This window comes from Notolabrus celidotus, chromosome 19 (genome assembly GCF_009762535.1).
Source record: "Notolabrus celidotus isolate fNotCel1 chromosome 19, fNotCel1.pri, whole genome shotgun sequence".
NCBI lineage: Eukaryota > Metazoa > Chordata > Actinopteri > Labriformes > Labridae > Notolabrus > Notolabrus celidotus.
In genome coordinates, this window is record NC_048290.1 from 4,074,839 (window position 1) to 4,093,388 (window position 18,550).

General features: G+C 40.4%; 1 protein-coding gene across 4 annotated transcripts in view; it reads right to left on the bottom strand.

Moving 5' to 3' along the window:
* Positions 1–18,550, bottom strand: part of mast4 (microtubule associated serine/threonine kinase family member 4) — a 165,151-nt gene that overhangs the window by 34,159 nt on the left and 112,442 nt on the right. For all 4 annotated transcript variants that reach the window (XM_034710235.1, XM_034710238.1, XM_034710237.1 and 1 more), the window contains 3 exons: positions 4,059–4,147; positions 1,533–1,602; positions 733–811 (listed from right to left, as the gene is read on the bottom strand). In XM_034710235.1, the coding sequence (XP_034566126.1) occupies positions 733–811; positions 1,533–1,602; positions 4,059–4,147 (238 nt within the window). The remainder of the gene's footprint in view (positions 1–732; positions 812–1,532; positions 1,603–4,058; positions 4,148–18,550) is intronic.

The window sequence follows — 18,550 nt, forward strand, 5'->3', positions numbered from 1 at the left end:
GTTTTTTTAAACTATTTTTTTAAGTGTTTTATTATGATTGTTGGATTTTTATTTGCTCTTACATTGTTTTTATTCTATTTTTCATTATCTAATTTATTTTAATTTTTATTTTAATTTGTATTACTTATTTCATTTTTTGTGTTTTTTTTAACTATTTTTTAAAGTGTTTTATTTTATTATGATTCCTTTATTTTTTCAATTTTATTTTCTGACAGGTTTTTGTGTTCTGTGTGTTTTAACTTATTTGATCTTACTGTACAGCACTTTCTCTTTCTCTTATATAAATAAAGTGGATTGGATTCTTCATGTGTGCTCAGATTTTTGTTGATGCTTTATAATATATTACATTTTGATATTCTCCATGAATTTTAAATATTCCATGTCACACTCCCAGAGGCTTTAAGTTTTATTAAGACTGGCTTTTCAACAACAAGGAGGGACAGCTTCATCTGATTGAGTTGAAGAAATGTAGAAACACACATTTAAGACGATCACATTAAGCTTAATTTTCTTGAATCTAATCATGACAGTGTTTTATTTCTCTTCAGCAAAGTGTTGCCTTAGTATTAACCTGCCTTCCATGCATCATATCAAATCAACCTGCGAATGGGAGTCCAGTAAATCAGACCACAGACTGACTTCTTTGCTCTGTCTTACTTGCTCTGCTGTGATTTTTTGAGAATGGATCATGTCGACGGCTTGTGTCGGACGTTGTGAGTGTTTGATGCTTACAGAGACGGTGGAGCTTGGCGTGTTGGTTCCATATCCAGAGGAGGGAAGAGAGGCCAACGACCAGCGACGGCCATCAGTCCTGCCACATGACAACAAACACAGAGCGTCACTCCACCACAAAGCTCTGCATGGAGTCCACTCACAGACAATGCACTGAGGACTAACATGTCGGGTTATTTATGATGCTTCCTGGTGTTTTTTGTTCAAAGACAAATATGCAAAACTGTCTTCAGACACAAGAACAAGATGCTTCATTTCCATGTTTGTCTTCGTAACATGTAAACACTCCTAAAACCCTGATGATTACACGGTTAGAGATGAACGTGGACACTGTTTCAAATGATCTTATTAGTTCAACTACACAGGGGAGCGATGAAACAATAAAACAACTGAATGTAGAACTGAGATTAGATGCCAGAATGATGCAAAATGAAACTTTGTGGATAAAATGAGATGAACTGATGAAGGGGGTCGTGAACTATAAAGTGCACATGTGCAGTTTATGACAATCAGGCCAAATGGAAACCTCAAATGAAATTACCTGTCTGCTCTGTGGCAATGACTGTGGATTATAATAAGAATACATAATTACATGATACGCTGAGAAATGAAGTAAAATAAATGTTACTGCAGCTGCTTTGAAGGAATAAATAGACTCAATGAGCCGAGTATAAGACGTGTGCAGACAGGGAGAATGTAATGTTCAAATTAAATAATCTGTATCCAATAAATCTCCCTCTGGTCCTCACTGGATGATTCGTTCTGCTGCAAATCGAGTAAATATCCATGATTGTTCATACCTTCGTGCAAAGGAGAAATGAGCAGAGGCACTGGGAGAGAAATTTCTCGGGCTGTCTTGGGGGCTCGTTCCTGCAAGAGACACACGAAGAAAGGAGGAAGAGGAAATTTAAACAGAGGGAGAGGAAACCTGCAAGAAATACAACGTAATAACAGAGGATTCCTGTTTCAATTTGCAGCCCAAACAAAGCCTGAAAGTCTGCACTGATGGCTGGATAGTCAGTCATGAAAAGATGTTTGTCACACTGCTGAGTTCAACATACCCAGGCTTTCTCTGAGTATGTTGGCTGAATGAAGCCTGAAGCTCCAGTTACAGATATCTATCACAGAGCTGGTTCTGAACTGTCTCTGTAGTACTTCAGATTTCCCTGCACACTCACATGAAAGCGTGTCATTTGACGCTTCTTCTGCACAATCATTATTTTTGATAACAGATTTACCGACACAGATTGCTTCAAAATGCCATTTATCGACCAGACTGATTAATTAGTCCACCTCTACTTTGAACCAGGGGTTCCCAAAGACACTAATTGGGGGTTGCAAGATCTAAAATTTCATATTTGGTCCATTACTGTAAAGATATTAAAAAAACAGTAGTTGAATTTGAAATAATACCTTGGAAATATGCATTTTTTTCATTGGTTTTCTGCATTTCTTTGTTGCTAAATGACTCCTAAAGTCAGGCTTAGAGTTATGGTTAGTTAACAACAATAAAAGCATCAGGAGCAGCATTTAATTTAAAAGTTAATTTAGTTTAAAAGCAAACTCAAGACATACCTTTTTCGTCTTGTTTTTAACTGAGTTTTATTCCTAGAACAGTTTTATTTCACCTTACTTTATTTATTTCAAATTTTAGTCTCTTTGTATTTATTTAATTGTATCTAATTTATGTATTTATCTATTCTAAGTATAGCATCTTATTTTCTTTTAATGCTTTATTATTTTAATGTTTTATTATCTTAGAAATGTATTTTATTTTGGTGATTTTAATTTCCTGTGTTGAGTTTTAATGTCTTATTTTACCTCCAGTGTTTCCTCATTAATATATCATGAGAGCGTTTCACTTGCTGAAAAGTTTGGGAGCCCCTGCTTTAGAGCACAGAAGAAACCCTTCAGTTCTTCTGAAAGTAGTTCCTGGGACTAAAGTTCCTGTTGCTTTTAGCGCAAAGTGACATTATGATATGTATTCTTTTCAGGAACTGTATCAGGTCTTTGCATCCACACGAGGGCTTTGAATACCACCACAGGATCCCCTCTCTTTACCTAAAAACTGAAGCCTCATAATGTCCCCACACATTACCTTTATGCTTATAAGCTTTACTCTAAGGGTTTTCTGCATGGCACCAATTAGTTTTTGTTTTCCCCCCACCGTAATGTGAGAACAAGCTAAGGTCCGGCATTAATCAGACGTAATTACAGCCCTCACTGAGGAGGGGACCAAACAGTTCATTAACCATCACCACCTCCTGTGATCACCACAACGGCCTCTTTTCCCATATGAGGAACAATAAAGGAGCCAGCGACTCCTGGTAGTGATGAATGTCACCTATGTAATTGCAGTGTAATCTGAATCACAGTCATTTAAAGACGATAACCTCTTCCTGTGGGAGTCAGCCTGTACATGAAGAGACAGATTATCTACTTAATATTCAAAGAATAATGGAGCAAGATAATGCTGCTGAAACACTGAATAAATGTTGGATCTTCTGAACGCACATTGGCCTTGATACTCCACATCAGGTGTATCAGATCCTGCACTTTGTTCTATCACTCATGCAAATAGAAGTAAAGGATGTTCTTTCTTACCTTTGGCACCCATATTACGACTGAGCCAGAGTATTAAGTAATCAGACAGCTGAACACATTCATTAGCAGGAGCAGTTTGACTTTCTGAGTCCATCTTAAAAAACTGGGCTCCTTCGTTTTGGGTTGAACTCCAGTCCAAGACCCTGAGAGTCTGCAGCTCTGCTTTTCACTGACCAATAGCAGGAAATAAAACGCCCTGTGGTAAATGAGGCCTGCCCTCCCTCTGCTCCTGTGCATTTCCTCTCTGCAGGCCAACACTTCCTCACGCAGCACAATCAGTGCCCTTCTACTCGCAACTGTTGGGTTAGATTATTACCTAAACACCACAGAGCTGACCTGACAGACACGACTACCAAAAAGGATGAGAGAGGGGTTGCTTTAGCGCTGTGCTTTCTGCTGCAGATAAGCCTCTGCATCGTCAGGGTCAGGACTCAAGATTCAGAGTGTGCTTAAATTTCACTACTGCCCTTTTCATTGTTTAACATATAAAGGTGCCAGATAAGAGCTACCATTTGACTTGACACTAAAGATATAGAAACAGAGCTGCATTTTCTTGAGGTGTTTTCAAAACTGCTTCATTTTGCACAACACAATGGTCTGCATTCCTGCTCCAACGCTCCTCCTCTATATGCATGTATAGGCACGTTTCAAACACTGAGGCGAGGAAACAAGAGGAGAAGCATTAAGAGACATGCACACAATGCGTACGTTTACACTCTTACCTGTGAGAGATGAGAGAGGAGAGTGAGGTCGTGGTAACCCTGAAGACTGACCGCTTCCTATCAGGCTTTTTCTGTTGCTCGTTCTGCAGCTGAGAAACAAAAAGTCAAATGTTAGACCCAGGACAAAGAAAAGACTGAAGACATTTGATTTGTTAAAGCAAGTAAAATGTCAAGTTTTGATGTCAGACTGCTTCAATGACATGTTAGCTTTTTTCAATCAACATAAAAACATGATACAAGCTGCTAAAACTAACTCTATGTACAGTATTGATACTTGCAGAAGGTGCATAGTGCAGAAGACTCTTGTTTGAATGAATCATCATAACTCTAACAGTGAGGGTCTTCATCATTTTGCAGGAGGAACTGAGGCTTCAGTCTCTTGCATCAACGCTTTAAAAGTTGAACATGATGTCATCACTAGTATATTAAATAAATGTGGAGTAAGCTAATTGCATGACTGGAACATGAAGCAATTCAAGATATTCTAAGACAGGACTTCATGAGAAGCAAAACCATGAGTTCAGATTCTTTATCTTTATTGAAGATGAAACTTTTAAAACACCTCTCTACACTAAACACACAAAAATGTGAACAGAAAAATGAATACTGACATTTATCAGTAAATAGAAATGTTCTGTATCAGTATATTTTTGGTCAGAATTTAGCAGAATTAGATTTTATCAGAGTGGTATTTCTCATTTTTTTGTTTGTGACACCATGTTAATATTTTCCTCAAATTTGGTGTTTCCTAGCTAGTACAGACCTTGATTCAAATGACAAAAATATCAATATTGGCCTTGCTTAGGAAACCAAGTCTTTTGCATTAAAGCTTCAAAAGTTGAACATCATGTCATCACTAGTACACTGAGTAAAATGCAGTGTTAATCAAATAACATGAATGGAACATGAAGCAATTCAAGAAATTCTAAGACAGGAGTTCACAAGACACAAAACACAAGTTCAGACTCTTTATTTTTATTGCAGATGAAACACCTCTCTACACTTTACCCATAACGTAAGACATGAACATAAAAACGAATACTAACAATTTATCTGTGAATAGAAATGCTCTGTATCAGTATATTTTGTGTTAAATTTAGAAAAACTTGATTTAGAAAAGAGCAGAATTTCTCTTTTTGTTTGTAAAACCGTTTTAATATTTTCCTCAAGTGTTTTGGTTTATTGCCTTACAAACCTTTTAGCCTAGCTAGTACAGACCTCGATTAAAATGTCCTTACATTAAATACAAATATCACTTTTGGCACTTCCTTTGGTTGAATAAAAAAAACAGTGCAATGATTACATTCAACAAATCCATCCTGGTCCTTAGGGTCACTGTGTGGACATCATATGAACACTGAATGTCTCAGATATTTTGTTACACATGGTATTTCAAAGGGCTCTTAACTTTTATTAACCCATCCATCTAAAACAAAGTACTGTATGTGTCTTTACATGTCTGTACATGTCATACAAAGTGCCGGCCTACAGGCGTAGTGCGGCAGGAAATCAAAAGAGATATACACAAGGCAATTACCCTGTCTTATTTTAACAGCAAATGTATTATTATTTTTCATTTTATTTCTTATTTCTATCTTTGAAATATATTTATTTATTTATTTTTGTATTACTTTTTAAAATGTATTTATGTATTTATTTATTATTTCTGATATGATAATCCTAAACACCCTCTAAAGATTTAAACTTAAAGCTCCTGTGAGGAACTTTTGCTTTGCGTTGATTCTGGCGCCCCCTATGGACAAAGCAGTTCCTCTTATCTCTCTGCTTTCTTGCCCTCTACATGTGTAAGTAGTGTTCTTTCAACAAAAAAATTCCCATCATGCTGTCTTTAACATCCAATCTTATAACTCACTGTGAGTCTTTGCAGTGGGGAATGTAAACAAAGCCTATCAGCAGAGTCCTGTACTTCACCACAAACCCCCTCCCCTCAGCAGAGATCAAAATAAGTATAAAGAAAGATCAGTCTTCTCTCTGATGGTCTTGTTTGCATTTTAGGTCATATAAAAGAATCAGCATGTCTGTTTCATAACCAGCTATAACTCCCATTATGGGCCTTTAATAAATAATAACCGTGTACAAACAAGACAACATCTTGGTTGAGTCACCTAAAAAGCTGGATTTGTGCTCAGACTCCAGAGAGCTTTATGATCATATTAATACAAGATTGTGACAAACAGGGAGCCACTGTGATGGACAACACACTGACTCATAGCTGTGGCCCAGTTTTTTTTACCTTCAAAGAAAAATGAACTACTTCAACATGAAAGCAGCTTCAGTGTGCGATGTTTCGATTAGTCCTGGGTTTTCACTTTCAAATGAGAGGCTGTCAGTGGAGACACATAATACCCACGGAGCACGAATACACTTCAAGGTCAGAGGCTCAATGACATCCTGTTACATAACCTCCTCAGAGAACTGAAAGCATTGCAACTCAGGTTTTTAAGATGGTACTGAATAAAATGTCCAATACTGTGCATAATGGAACTACACCAAAGCTGGGTTTCTTTCAGAGCTTCAACACTGAATCTAGTGGAGGCTATGCTGCAAGATTTACCTGCAGATTTGACTTAAACAACAACTGTAATGTACAGAGAAATTCTAACAGAACAGGGTTGAAACAATAGACTTAACCCATGCTACGATACGATACGGTAGAGAGGAAATTGTGCCATAAAATAACTTCTGTGATGCTTTCATTTTGCCTTCTTTCTGCTTTACACCTGAGTAACTTGATTCCATGATTTGATAACAACTGGGCTTTTATTTTGAAAGGACGCAAAAGGTACTTCTGCTTTTTCAAGTAGGGACAGAAGAAAATAAAAACAGCTTAAAGCACAATCAACTGTTAAAATGACTGGATGTATTAGCTCCTCCTTGAGGGGCCTGAGGTCTTATGTTGTTGTAATGGTGTCTGTAATGTCCCTCTTACTCTCTGTTAAGGCTGATCTATACTTCTGCATTGAATCAACGGCGTAGCCTACGCCGGGGGTCCGCGTCTGTAGCTCCCGTACCTACGCCAAGGCCTACGCACGTAGCTGACGTGCACCTCCTCCAAAATGTAACTCCCCGTAGAGCCGACGCGGACCGCAAGCTCTGTGATTGGTCCGCTCGGCGGCTTTGTCTTTCCCGCATTTACAACACTTCCGGGATCCCGGACATCGGCCGCGCATCAGCCGTGTATTTCATCTCCTCCTCTCTATTCTTCATGTAATCATGTCTGCATGATAAACAGCAACATGTATCAGCTGTAGATTAACAGAACACGCTCTGAAACTCTGTGGAAAAGTCAACAGAGATCGTAGCGGGACCGGAAGCAGGCGACCGGCTATCAGAGAGACCGCACTGCCCTCAGGCGTTTCGGCGTAGAATTGCTGCGCGACACGGACACACCGACGCACAAGTATGTGGGGCTCATGTCCGCGTCAGCCCCTGCTGCGTAGGGGAGACGCAGAAGTATAAATCAGCCTTTAGCTATGCTATGAAAGGATAGGATAGGATAGGATAGAGAGGAAATTGTGCCATAAAACTATTTTTGTGATGCTTTTATTTTGCCTTTTATCTGCTTTACCTCTAAGTAACATTATTGCATGTTGATAACAAATGTGCTTTTATTTTGGAAGGACTTAAAAGGTACTTATTCATGTAGCAACAGAAATAAACAAAAACAGCTTAAAGCACAATCAACAGTAAAAGGATGTGGGATGTATAAGCTCCTCCCTGATGGGCCTTGTTGTAATGATGACTGTAATGCCCCCCTCTATCTCTGTTAACCTGAAGAGCAGGTGAAGAGACACTACTTGTGACACAAATGAAGCAGAGAGAGATTGTTCAGTAGTTTACCAAGGAGATGGCAATCTTGGATTAAAAAATATCTAAGTGCAAACTTTGTCAACAGAATAAATAATGCAGAAAGTAGTCGAAGAAACTCCAGAAGAGCATGCTCCAACTTCACTCTCAGCACTGCAGTCACATGTATCAGGATGTGAGAGCTGAGCAGACTGTGGTTGGCACTACAGCTGGTTGAAATAATGTATAATAACCTTTTAATTGATTCATAAAGATAGTAAAGTTTCCAGTAAAGTAGACCTCTGAGGACCAGTTCACAGTGAAAGAGTAGGAAACTGGTGCACGATGATGCAGCAAAGGTCTATTTTAGTCCAAGCCGCCATTCCAGTAATCACTGACTTTGTCCCGCTTTCAAAGTGTTGTGTATTTGTTCATATTTCCAAAGTCCAATATCCGTCCAACTCTAGTAAATAGTACATAACTATCACTCTCAAGACTTTGAGAATGGGATGTGTGTGTGATTCAGTGAATGCTGTTAAAGAGGACGAGTTTATTCATGTATGCAGATGACTCAACTTTGTACAAATATTGCTTGTGCATCTTTAACATTTGAGGAGCTGAGTAGCACTTTATTACTGAACAAATGAGAATGATAGATCAGTTCTGCCCACACTGCATTTATAAAGTAGAGGAAATATTCTCCTCATGAAGAATTACAAAGAGTAAGATCACATCATGGACTGTCTGGGTCTGATCAGATTGATCCGGCTGTGATAGAAAGTGTATTTTGATTTCAAGGAAATACTCTTGGCACAGAAGAAGACAGTGTTTTGATTTGCAGCACAGACCGGGATACTAATCTCTGACCATCGATAAATCTCAGCCACAAACTTTGATTGTCAAACCTTGAGTGCTTTCGATCCGTCTACTTTGCTTTCCTCTCTGTTGTTTTAAAACTGTGATTTCAAATTGTTCATCGCTTTCGTTTTCAGACGACCTCTTGAAGATTAGAGACTACAGAAAGGATAAATTCATAAAGACTCAAATATAAAAAGCTTGGTGCTACAATGAGCTTTAACAAAGACAGAAACAGAGAGTCTGTTGCTGCACTGCTGGAGATAAGAAGACGTTAATGTAGGAGAGGAACTAGAGACCAGAGAGAGTGAGAAAGAGTGTCAGTCAGTCACTGTGTTACCGCTTTGATCTCACACAACGATCACATGCGTATGAACGTCTGCAATGCCGCAGCAAAGCAGGAGGAGACATCCTTCATCTCTTTGTCAACATCGCTGAGGAGCAGCCTGAGCAGGAGCCAGAGCCCTCAGAGCTTCAATGTCACAGCAGCAATAGTGACAAGGCAGGCAACTTTTACAAGAGCTGATAATGAAGTGCAAAAAGCTCCTGACTCTTTATGCTCCAGTATAAAAAAAAACACTGCAGCCTTGATTTAACAAAGACGTTATTGAATATTAAAATATTCAAGGTTCTGGAGTATGCAGGATGTTACCACTAATCAGATGTCTTCTTGTTTGTGTTCTTACATCACATGAATTCTTGCACTGACAGCTTTTCATAGCAGTGAGGTCAGGCCTTATGATGCAGAGCCTTCCTTCACATGCTCAGAAATACTTCACATCACAATTCAGCCTCAGATTTTCATCCCTCATGATCAAGTTTGTAAGCAGTTTATGATGTTAGGAGCTAATTTTCTGCTTGAAGTGAAGACATACAGTGACCTCTCCCTGATCTTTATTTACAGAACATGAAAATGTGTCACCACGCCACACAAACTGCTGCTGGCTGACTTTTCAGAAACAACTAATCAGACCTTTGTTCAACAATTAAGCATTTTAAATGTATTTTCTTCTCCTCTTGAGGACTGACCTGACAAAGCTTGCAGTTTTGGGGCTTTTTAATGGTTTAATTCAGAGGATAGAACAGTGGGTAGAGCAGAAAACTGAGAGGAGAGTGGGGGATTACATGCAGCAAAGGGCCACGGGTGAGATCTGAGCCTGGGCAGCTCACTTTGAGGACTCTGGCCTCTGTACATGGGGCGGGGATGTCGCAACTAAGCTGTTTTCACAAATCTGGATCATGATTTTACTATTCTGGCAATCTTGAAACCCCTTTACTTTGAGTAAATCCCAATAACAGTGGTTCTTTTTTAGGGCTCAGGTAGTTGAAGAAAGCCAGAATGAAGCCTTTGTGAAACTCATTATTTACAGTGAAACTGAGACTCACCAGAAAGAGGTGAATGTAATGAGACATGAATTGATGGCTTTAGTTTGCAGTTATATCTGGAGGGATGGATCTTAAGTTGCTTACTGGACAGTAAACAATGCAATGCATGGAAGAGGAAGTCCTAACTTGGAGTTGTTTATTGCTAACTGCTGGCTACACAGGAATGCTTGTAAAGTTGCCACAGGCATTTATCGAACATCATCGTCTGACAGTAGCTGACAGGTTCAAAGATTGTTTGTGAAGTGACCTCTAGTTGCACCTCTTGCAGCACTAATAGTCGTTCCTTTGTGGTGTTTTAAAGTCATATACTGCATTTAGATTTTACCTGCAAGTGCACAGACCAGATCTGGGCAGGTAGCTATCTCAGGAGCACAGAAAATAATACAGTTTACCGAATATAATGGATGTTGTGTTGGGAGGGATTGGTGCTAAAGAGCGCTGTATGCATGGCCAGTGGGGGATCTCTCTGCTCATGACTGTGTTGATTACTTTTGGGTAATTTCTCCACTAATTTGATGCATTGATTTAACAACTACACCAGAAATATCAGGGCACACAAGACGACACCTAGCTCCTGCTTATTTGCTGTGTAATTAGCCACATGCTAATGCCTAACGCGATGATGGAGATGGCAAATAAAATGTACAGGGATGAATATTAACTGTGGCTCACTGCTCTGATGCTTACAACGCAGAGGATGCAAACGTTTGATGATTTGATGGAAATTTCTAGTTTGCTTATTTTGGAATATTAACATATTTTGTCTAAATGAGGATAAATAACTGATTTCAAATCCCACACATAGACTGATGCTGCTGGAAGCTGTGAGACTGGCTGCTATGGATGCAATGTCACCTTTCAGGATAAATGAGCCCCTCAAAGAAGGTCACACCAGGGTCTTGTTCCTAAAACTGTCTGATAACGTTACAAAAAGGACAGACATGATCTTTTGGTAAATTAATGCAGCCCTAGCACTGCTCCCGAAGTGGCCACTAGACTCAAGAAACAAACACAGTAGTTTAACCTCACAGAGGGTGGATGTTGCTGGACTCTCCCTCCCTGAATCAGTGACTTTGTGACACTGTCTTACCTCTGAGTTCATCTTTGAAACACCAAAGTTCAGACAGAAACTCAGACATAAACATCACGTCTCATTTTGCAAACAGCTGTTCTGTTAATCTACTCAAAGACACCGGACTCTCTTGACAAACACTGTCATTTTACCTCACATGACACGAGAGCTCCTAGTCTACCATTGCCTCAGCTTCATAATGTTAGCTTAAACACTATCACAAGGATGTGAACAGAGCAGCATGCCTCATGAGGTATTTAAGGTACGTGGATTATGCTTACAGAATATCACACGAGAGGGAGTGATGGACTGAGAATCAGCTCTGGTATAAATCATTTCAACGTCTTAACCTCATATCGCTTTTGCACAACACTTCAACAAGCATTGCACAACCTGACAACACATTAAGTTGTAGTGACAACTCTGTCCAGCAGGGGGCTGTCATTTAGGTAAGCATGGAACAGGATATATTAGAGCTTGAATGACGCATCGGGTGCATCCTCGTGGTCCAGGATGAGTTGCATGCATTTCAAGAAGCATCCGAAATTAGATAGCCTCCTATGCATTGCAGACATCGAGTAGATCCTTCGAAGGATGGAGCTCCTACTTGGTCAGAGATATAGAACAACAAGTAAACTTCTATTTTATCGGGGCGCTGGTGGCCTAGGGGTCTAAGCGCCCCACATATAGAGGCTGCAGTCCTCGTCGCATAGGTCACCAGTTCGACTCCCGGCTGGTCAACCATTCACTGCATGCACTCTCTACTCCCCACGTTTCCTGTCTCTCTTCAGCTGTCCTATCCATTACAGGCCAAAATGCCAAAATATGACTTAAAGAATAAAAATAAACTTCTATTCTATCTAGAAACCAGCTAATTGTAGAGCTGAGGCAGACATCTAGCCTCCTGCAGCACACCCACCTATCAGTCAAATAAACCACACCCCCTAATTAAGCTTCTTTATGCACAACACTTCACCTTAATCCAAACAGATGAGTTCTAAAAGTTGTAATGAACAGAGAAAGAGCTGCAGAGACCAAACCAGGCTGTTAACATGTTCAATTCTGCTGTAATGTGGCCACTTAAAGTTGGGCTCTAATGAGCTGCCAAGTGGACACTTGAGGAACTGCAGGTTTTGCACTTGGCTTTGACTTCAGCTTTATTTTTAAACAGCAGGAGTTGCCGTTAGGAAACACTGAAATCCTAATTCATCCTCTCAGTCATTCTATTTTAAAAAGAAATCCTTCTCATCCATGTTTACTCGAGTGGTTAGTGGGTCTAACCCCGTGATCGTGTGTGTGTACACATGCCATGAATCATTTATCATGATGTGGAAGGGTTGAATGAAATCTGGTACACAGGTGCTCCCGTTAAAGAGGATCAGATTTAACGAGATCTATTTATACCCCCCTCACTGTGGATTAGGCCAACACTGCGGCCCAAACAGGCCTCTTGTTGCTTCACCCCTCCCTGAGTGTGTGTGTGCCATTACAACCCCTATTAAAGAGTGGAGTGCCACTCTCACACACATTACTGCTTCTGGATTACTCTGCACGGGTTACAGTGGCACACAGGCCATCTCCATCACGTTCGATGCTAAGCTAAGCTTCAGTTTAGGCCCCCTCAGTGGCCGGGACGGCTCAGTAAGAGGAGGAAAAAACCTGTTTCTGTATAGTGAAGCTTTAAAGCAGGGATAAAGAAGCCCTGAGCGAAGATGATAGGGAGAAAGTAGGCCACTGTTGTATGCTGTACTGCAGATGTGTGAGATCGCTGGAACGGATCCATATGAGATTTACCCGTCTCGCTTATATGCAAAAACCCTCAACCTCATCAATCCTTTTGTTGCACTACACATCAAATCTCCACCAGTGCAGCTACAAATCTCCTTTTTCAAAGACTGAAAATATTCTGCAAAGGTGTTTATCAGCATCAGATACTTTACATATCCGTTTTTACCATATTTTACAGCTAACTGTTAATTTATTTCACATTCCAGCTGACCTAGTTTGCTAGAAGTCTTTATAAATACACGGTAATCTCAATCTGTCAAAAACAATTCTTAAATTCCACTTTTCGGACTTATTTCGGGCGCACGAAGAAGCAAAAATAGATGAATAAAGCTTTGATTTTCATTCCTCTGAATCTAAAAATGTCTGATCCTGACCCTCGTCAACAAAAAAAGTCCTGATTAATCTTTTCTGCTCTCTTGTCAGAGCTGTCAGGTGAGCTGACAAAGCGCCATGCCACATAAATTGCTGCTGCTGGCCGACGAATTCAAAGTCAGACATATGACACGCGGATCTATTAATAGCATTTAAAAACTTGCAGCTTGGGTTAAAAGCAACGCAGCTCTTTTATTCAACTACCCACTGGAGACTGTGTCGTGTTCCACATCTGAGGATGTACAGTGGTGTGTAGGTTTGCAGCAGAAAGGCTCGGGCTAATCTCTCATTTGTTAGTTTGAAGAAGCTGAAATTACTTATTGGATTTATTCTAATGTGGTCAAAAGCTGCAGCTGACTCCTTACATCTTCAAGATCTTTAAAAATCCAGAAATGAATACAACATGGACTTAAATGACTTCTTCTTCTGGTTGTATGTAGAGTCAAATACCATGCGCTCATTTTTTAAGCAGATTGCAACAATACAGCTCAAAGAGATTTGTTGATTTTGATGATATTAAAGCTCCTGTGAGGAGTTTTTATCTGGTTATGGAAGAGACTAAAATTAATACTGATTATTCTTTATGAGCTACAAAAGCAAATCAGATCATTAGCATGAGGCCTGAATGTTTCTGTAGAGTTATTTTTAATATATGAAACCACTGCGGTGGGCAGGTGTTGGATGAAGAGATAGGCAGCATGCTACTGATACTTTTTTTTTTAAAGCATCTTCCACAGAGAAGAATCTCAGTTACTGATGAAGTAATATGTTGAAAGCAAACAGGATGAGATTGTCTCTTTTAAAAACACTACTAATTATATGTGCAGGACAAATTCAGGAGAAATAAGAGGTACTACTTCCTCAAAAGGGGGCGCCAACATGGACATAAACAGAAAGTTCTCAGAGGAGCTTTAAGATAAATATGAATATGCAAACAGCAAACAAAATGTGTTTATTATTATTATTAATTATTTTTTAAATGCTTTATTCATGCTGAGGGACTTATTGTTTGGTGATGAATGTATCTAAGATTTTTTTTTTTTTTTTCAACTAAATGAATAAATAAATAAAATAGATGTCCTGATCCTGAACTCAACCATCATAAGAGAGCTATTCTGGGCATTTTTTAACCAATCAGCACTTTGAGCTGATCTTCTCACCTCCATCATTCACACCAGCTGACGTAAACTGAGCACAATTTGTGGCAGATTGCGAAAGTGCAAGTAACTTAGAATTAGGAAGCCTGTGGTTAAGACATCAGGAGTGTGAACACATCTTAAACTAGAAAGTGAAAACAGTCCAGCAGCCACTCACAATATATGCAATACGATCTTTTCATGAAGGGGTAGCAGTACAGCTGCGTTCAGTACGAACAGTTTGATGCAAGATGTACAAATTGAACATGCAATGGAATCCAACATGTTCACTGAAAGGTTGTTATTGAGGAACAGGCTGCAAACTCTGGAGTTTAAAAAGAATCATAAAACCTTAAGAAGTGAAAAGGCCAAAGGGATTACAGAAAAGGTGGAGAACAACGCCGGTTTTTGCCTTCTTTTGGAGCTTTTGGATCCTGTCACCTCGACACTACATGTCAGACACAAAGTTGGTGACATGATCCATAAGCTGATGTGACTGCTGTTAGTTCAACAACAGACATTTGGAGCTCTCAGCCTCACTGCACAATGGATTGGTTCCTCTACTTTTGAGTTAGAGTGTGCAGTTCTGCATGCACACCAATTTTGTGGGTGCATGTAAAACAGGCCATCATGGAGAGTAAAAAGACATGTGTGCAGCTCTATTATCTATCTAATGATGCATCAAAAACCAAATTTATGAAGGTTCTAATAATTTTTTTAAAGGCTTTTTAAGGTCAAGTGATTTCCGTATGTTTTGCAGATATTTGAATAATTAACATGTTAATAAAGTGACCTGCAAATATTTCTGCCTGCATAATTATTACAGGAAATCTCTGTAGTCTTGCATCACATCATAAAATCCTAAAAATGATTAAAAGAAAGGCTCTAAAGAGTATTATTAGGATGAAATGGTTAATTCATTAAAGCATTTTCTCTGCGTTTTCTCCTGACGTGATTCAAGTTTGAAGACTCACAGGTCGTCTGTGACAGACTCAACAATATATGATACATCTCAGTGTTAAACATCTTACAATGAGTCTTCAAACAATGAAGCTTCAGTGTTCAGTATCTGAATCTAAATCACACATCAGATGAAGTAACGACTACAAGCTGATGCAAGATGTCCAAAAAACAGCCAGTGTTTCCTGTTAAGCTCTTCTGCTCTATAAATGGGTCAGGACGGGGATTAAAAATAAATATCAGTTATACTGGATGAACCAAAAACCATATATGAAAAAGTCAGATCAAGTGGCTTAGCTGTAAACCAGTCTGCTCTCTGACTCACGTAAACCAATCAAACGCTTTGCTTGGCTGATGAGAGGAAGGTTGTGGGGAAGTCAAGACAAAGCTTGGTGTTTTTTCTAAAACAGCACAACTTTGAACAAAGACAGTCGCTTCATGCTGGTTTAAAAACAATTACACCCCCATCAACAGCAACATAAAGAAGTAAGAGAAAACACAATCAGCATTGCCACTTCCCAACTGTTCATTAATGGAGATGGCATTAAAGAAAGCAAACATCCTGTGAGGGAAACATGAGACTCCCTCGGCCACAAACATTCAATTTAAGTCACAAAGCAAACACAACACAATGAGAAGGAGGGAACACCCAGCTTCTCATTCATGGTGACCTACTGTAAACACAAAGACACAACATGTACACTCACATGTTTGTCCTGAGTGAAAAGCTTATTTACCACCAGAAGGATTCAGATAATTGACCACACTGAGTACAACTTCACATCTCAGAGAGGAAACTCTTCTTTAAGTGTTACCTTTTGGAGCGGCGAAGGCGAGCGCCGCTGAAGAAATGCGGCATGTTAAAGTTGGACAGAACCGTCCACAGGCTGGAGTCTGACATCGTATCCAAGTCATGCCAGAGGGGCAGATGTAAAGGAGGCTTCTGCAGACCTGCTGAGGTGAAGCGGCGACTCTCAGGGTTCAGGAGGATGCGACCTGCAGAGCCGTCCTGACTAACACTCCTACAACAACAGCGCTGCTTCTCTCCAAACTTCCTCTGCACAGGCACATCTGCAGCCAGCTGCGGCATATACACACACACCGCCACAGAGGACACGGCGTCCTCTCCTCTGTCCTCAGATAAAAGAGTAATCCAGAGAGGGTCCTGACGGAGTGTGTGTGATCCAAGTCAGGTGTTGACAGACTTCACTGCAGCGAGGATGTGACACCTAACACCAGCTGACTTTGTGTTTCAGCGTCTGAATGCGACTGAGTTCTCTATCCCCAAACGCTTAACATGCTCCATATCATGTAACAGGCAGCTACCACTTCACATCCTGAGCAGGGGGGTTAGAACACACAGAGGGGTGCTGCATCATCAGCAGATGCTGCTGTGCACAAACTGGCACCCCTCCAAAAGTTTGGTGGGTCAGTGTGTGTTAAGCAGGATCTATTTGAAATGGAAATGCGCTTTTTTGCACGGACGTCTTCTGCTGCAGAATTTCTCCCTCACTTATTCATTTAACTTCATCACCTTTGCTTCTTCTCTCATGTTTAGTGTCAGGCTTTATTGGCAGAATAAACACAAAACACAAATTCAATCTGACAAAGTCACACAGATCTAAAGTTTACAATGTTCAAATATAGACTCACAATCAAAATACTTTGATCTGACCTCTCAGGGAAAGAAAAGGCAAGTTACAAAGAGCCAAACTCACACATACACATTCATACATAACACATAAAAGCTGTGTTTTGTCACTCCAGTGATGAATCTGACTCTTGAGTCCTGCGTGTATGTGCGAGAGTTCAGGGTCAGCTGATCACAGCCGCCTGCAGAGAGCCGAGCATGCACACAAATTCTGTGAAGGAGCCGTCAGGGTTACGGGGCAGAATAATACTCCATTATGAGTCCATCGTAAACCCTCAGGATGAAGAGACCGATCATTTTAATCCAATAACTTTTCACCAGTGCAGAGAGAGAGAAGAGTTCAGCTCTGTGAAAACTTTACAGGACTGCAATAACAGACCTCAGAGCGCTGTTGATAAGAGTGCTTCTGTGAGTGTGAAGAGTCGGAGGATGCTGGAACACATGATTGATGGAGTGTGGTATACTTGTTACTTTCACAATGTAGCTCTGAAACATTCATCTAATCTTATTGAACATCAAGTCATTACAGAAAGACTCGTCGACCTCGGATGAGCATGTACGAACAGAGAGAGGCGCAACTCACGTTTAAAGGCAGGCGAAGAATTAAAGGGCTTCAGTTTTGTTAGCTTACATAATGAGAATGAATAGTTTGTCCATCATGGCGTTCTTTTCCTCCTTTCCTGATGTCCATCTAACTTTGTGCTTCTGTTCGTCCAGTTCTAACCTTGCGTTCCTGAAGGTGTCCGCCTGCATCATCATGAGCGTAATTGTAAATACACCTGACCATGCACTACGTGTCTTACTGGAGGATACCTGTAGAGGGCACACCAGAGAGCTCAGGCCAGATGCAACAACTGGATTCACTGGATGTGGACCAGAGGCATGGCGAAGGTCATGGAGGTCACTCTTGTGTTAATTCTGTGATAAATTCTAGAGCCAGGCAAATGATGACCGGTGGATAAAACACACACCAGAACCACCTCTGTTATCCTCCATGCTCGGACTCAACAGTCCACTTAGTTTCCACTTAGTCCTACAGGTTTCTACATGGACAAATCAAACTGAACTTGTCCCAAGCAGTGGCGGTTCTGGGGAGGGGCTAACAGGGTCCAGTGCCCCTGTAAAACTGAACCTGGACCCCTCTGTGGTCCCCCCTCCACACCAAACAAATATTATACAATAAAAAAAGCTTCAGTGTCGCACCAATGTTACAGGCGGAACACATGCATGTGGCACTTGGTTCGAGTCCCTTAGAGCGCTAAGAGACTCATGTTGAGTGTAAACAGCCAAACAGCTGCTGTCAGTCTGCATGCTGATCTAGTACACAGTAGTATATATGTCTAGTATATAGGGATGCACTGATGTTTTGCCAGTTTGTTCTCAGCTGGTCCTCGCCCTTCTCAGTCTCTTTTGTCAGGCTTGAATGTGTCCCTCTGACAACACCCCTGGCCCCAGCCTGCCCCCC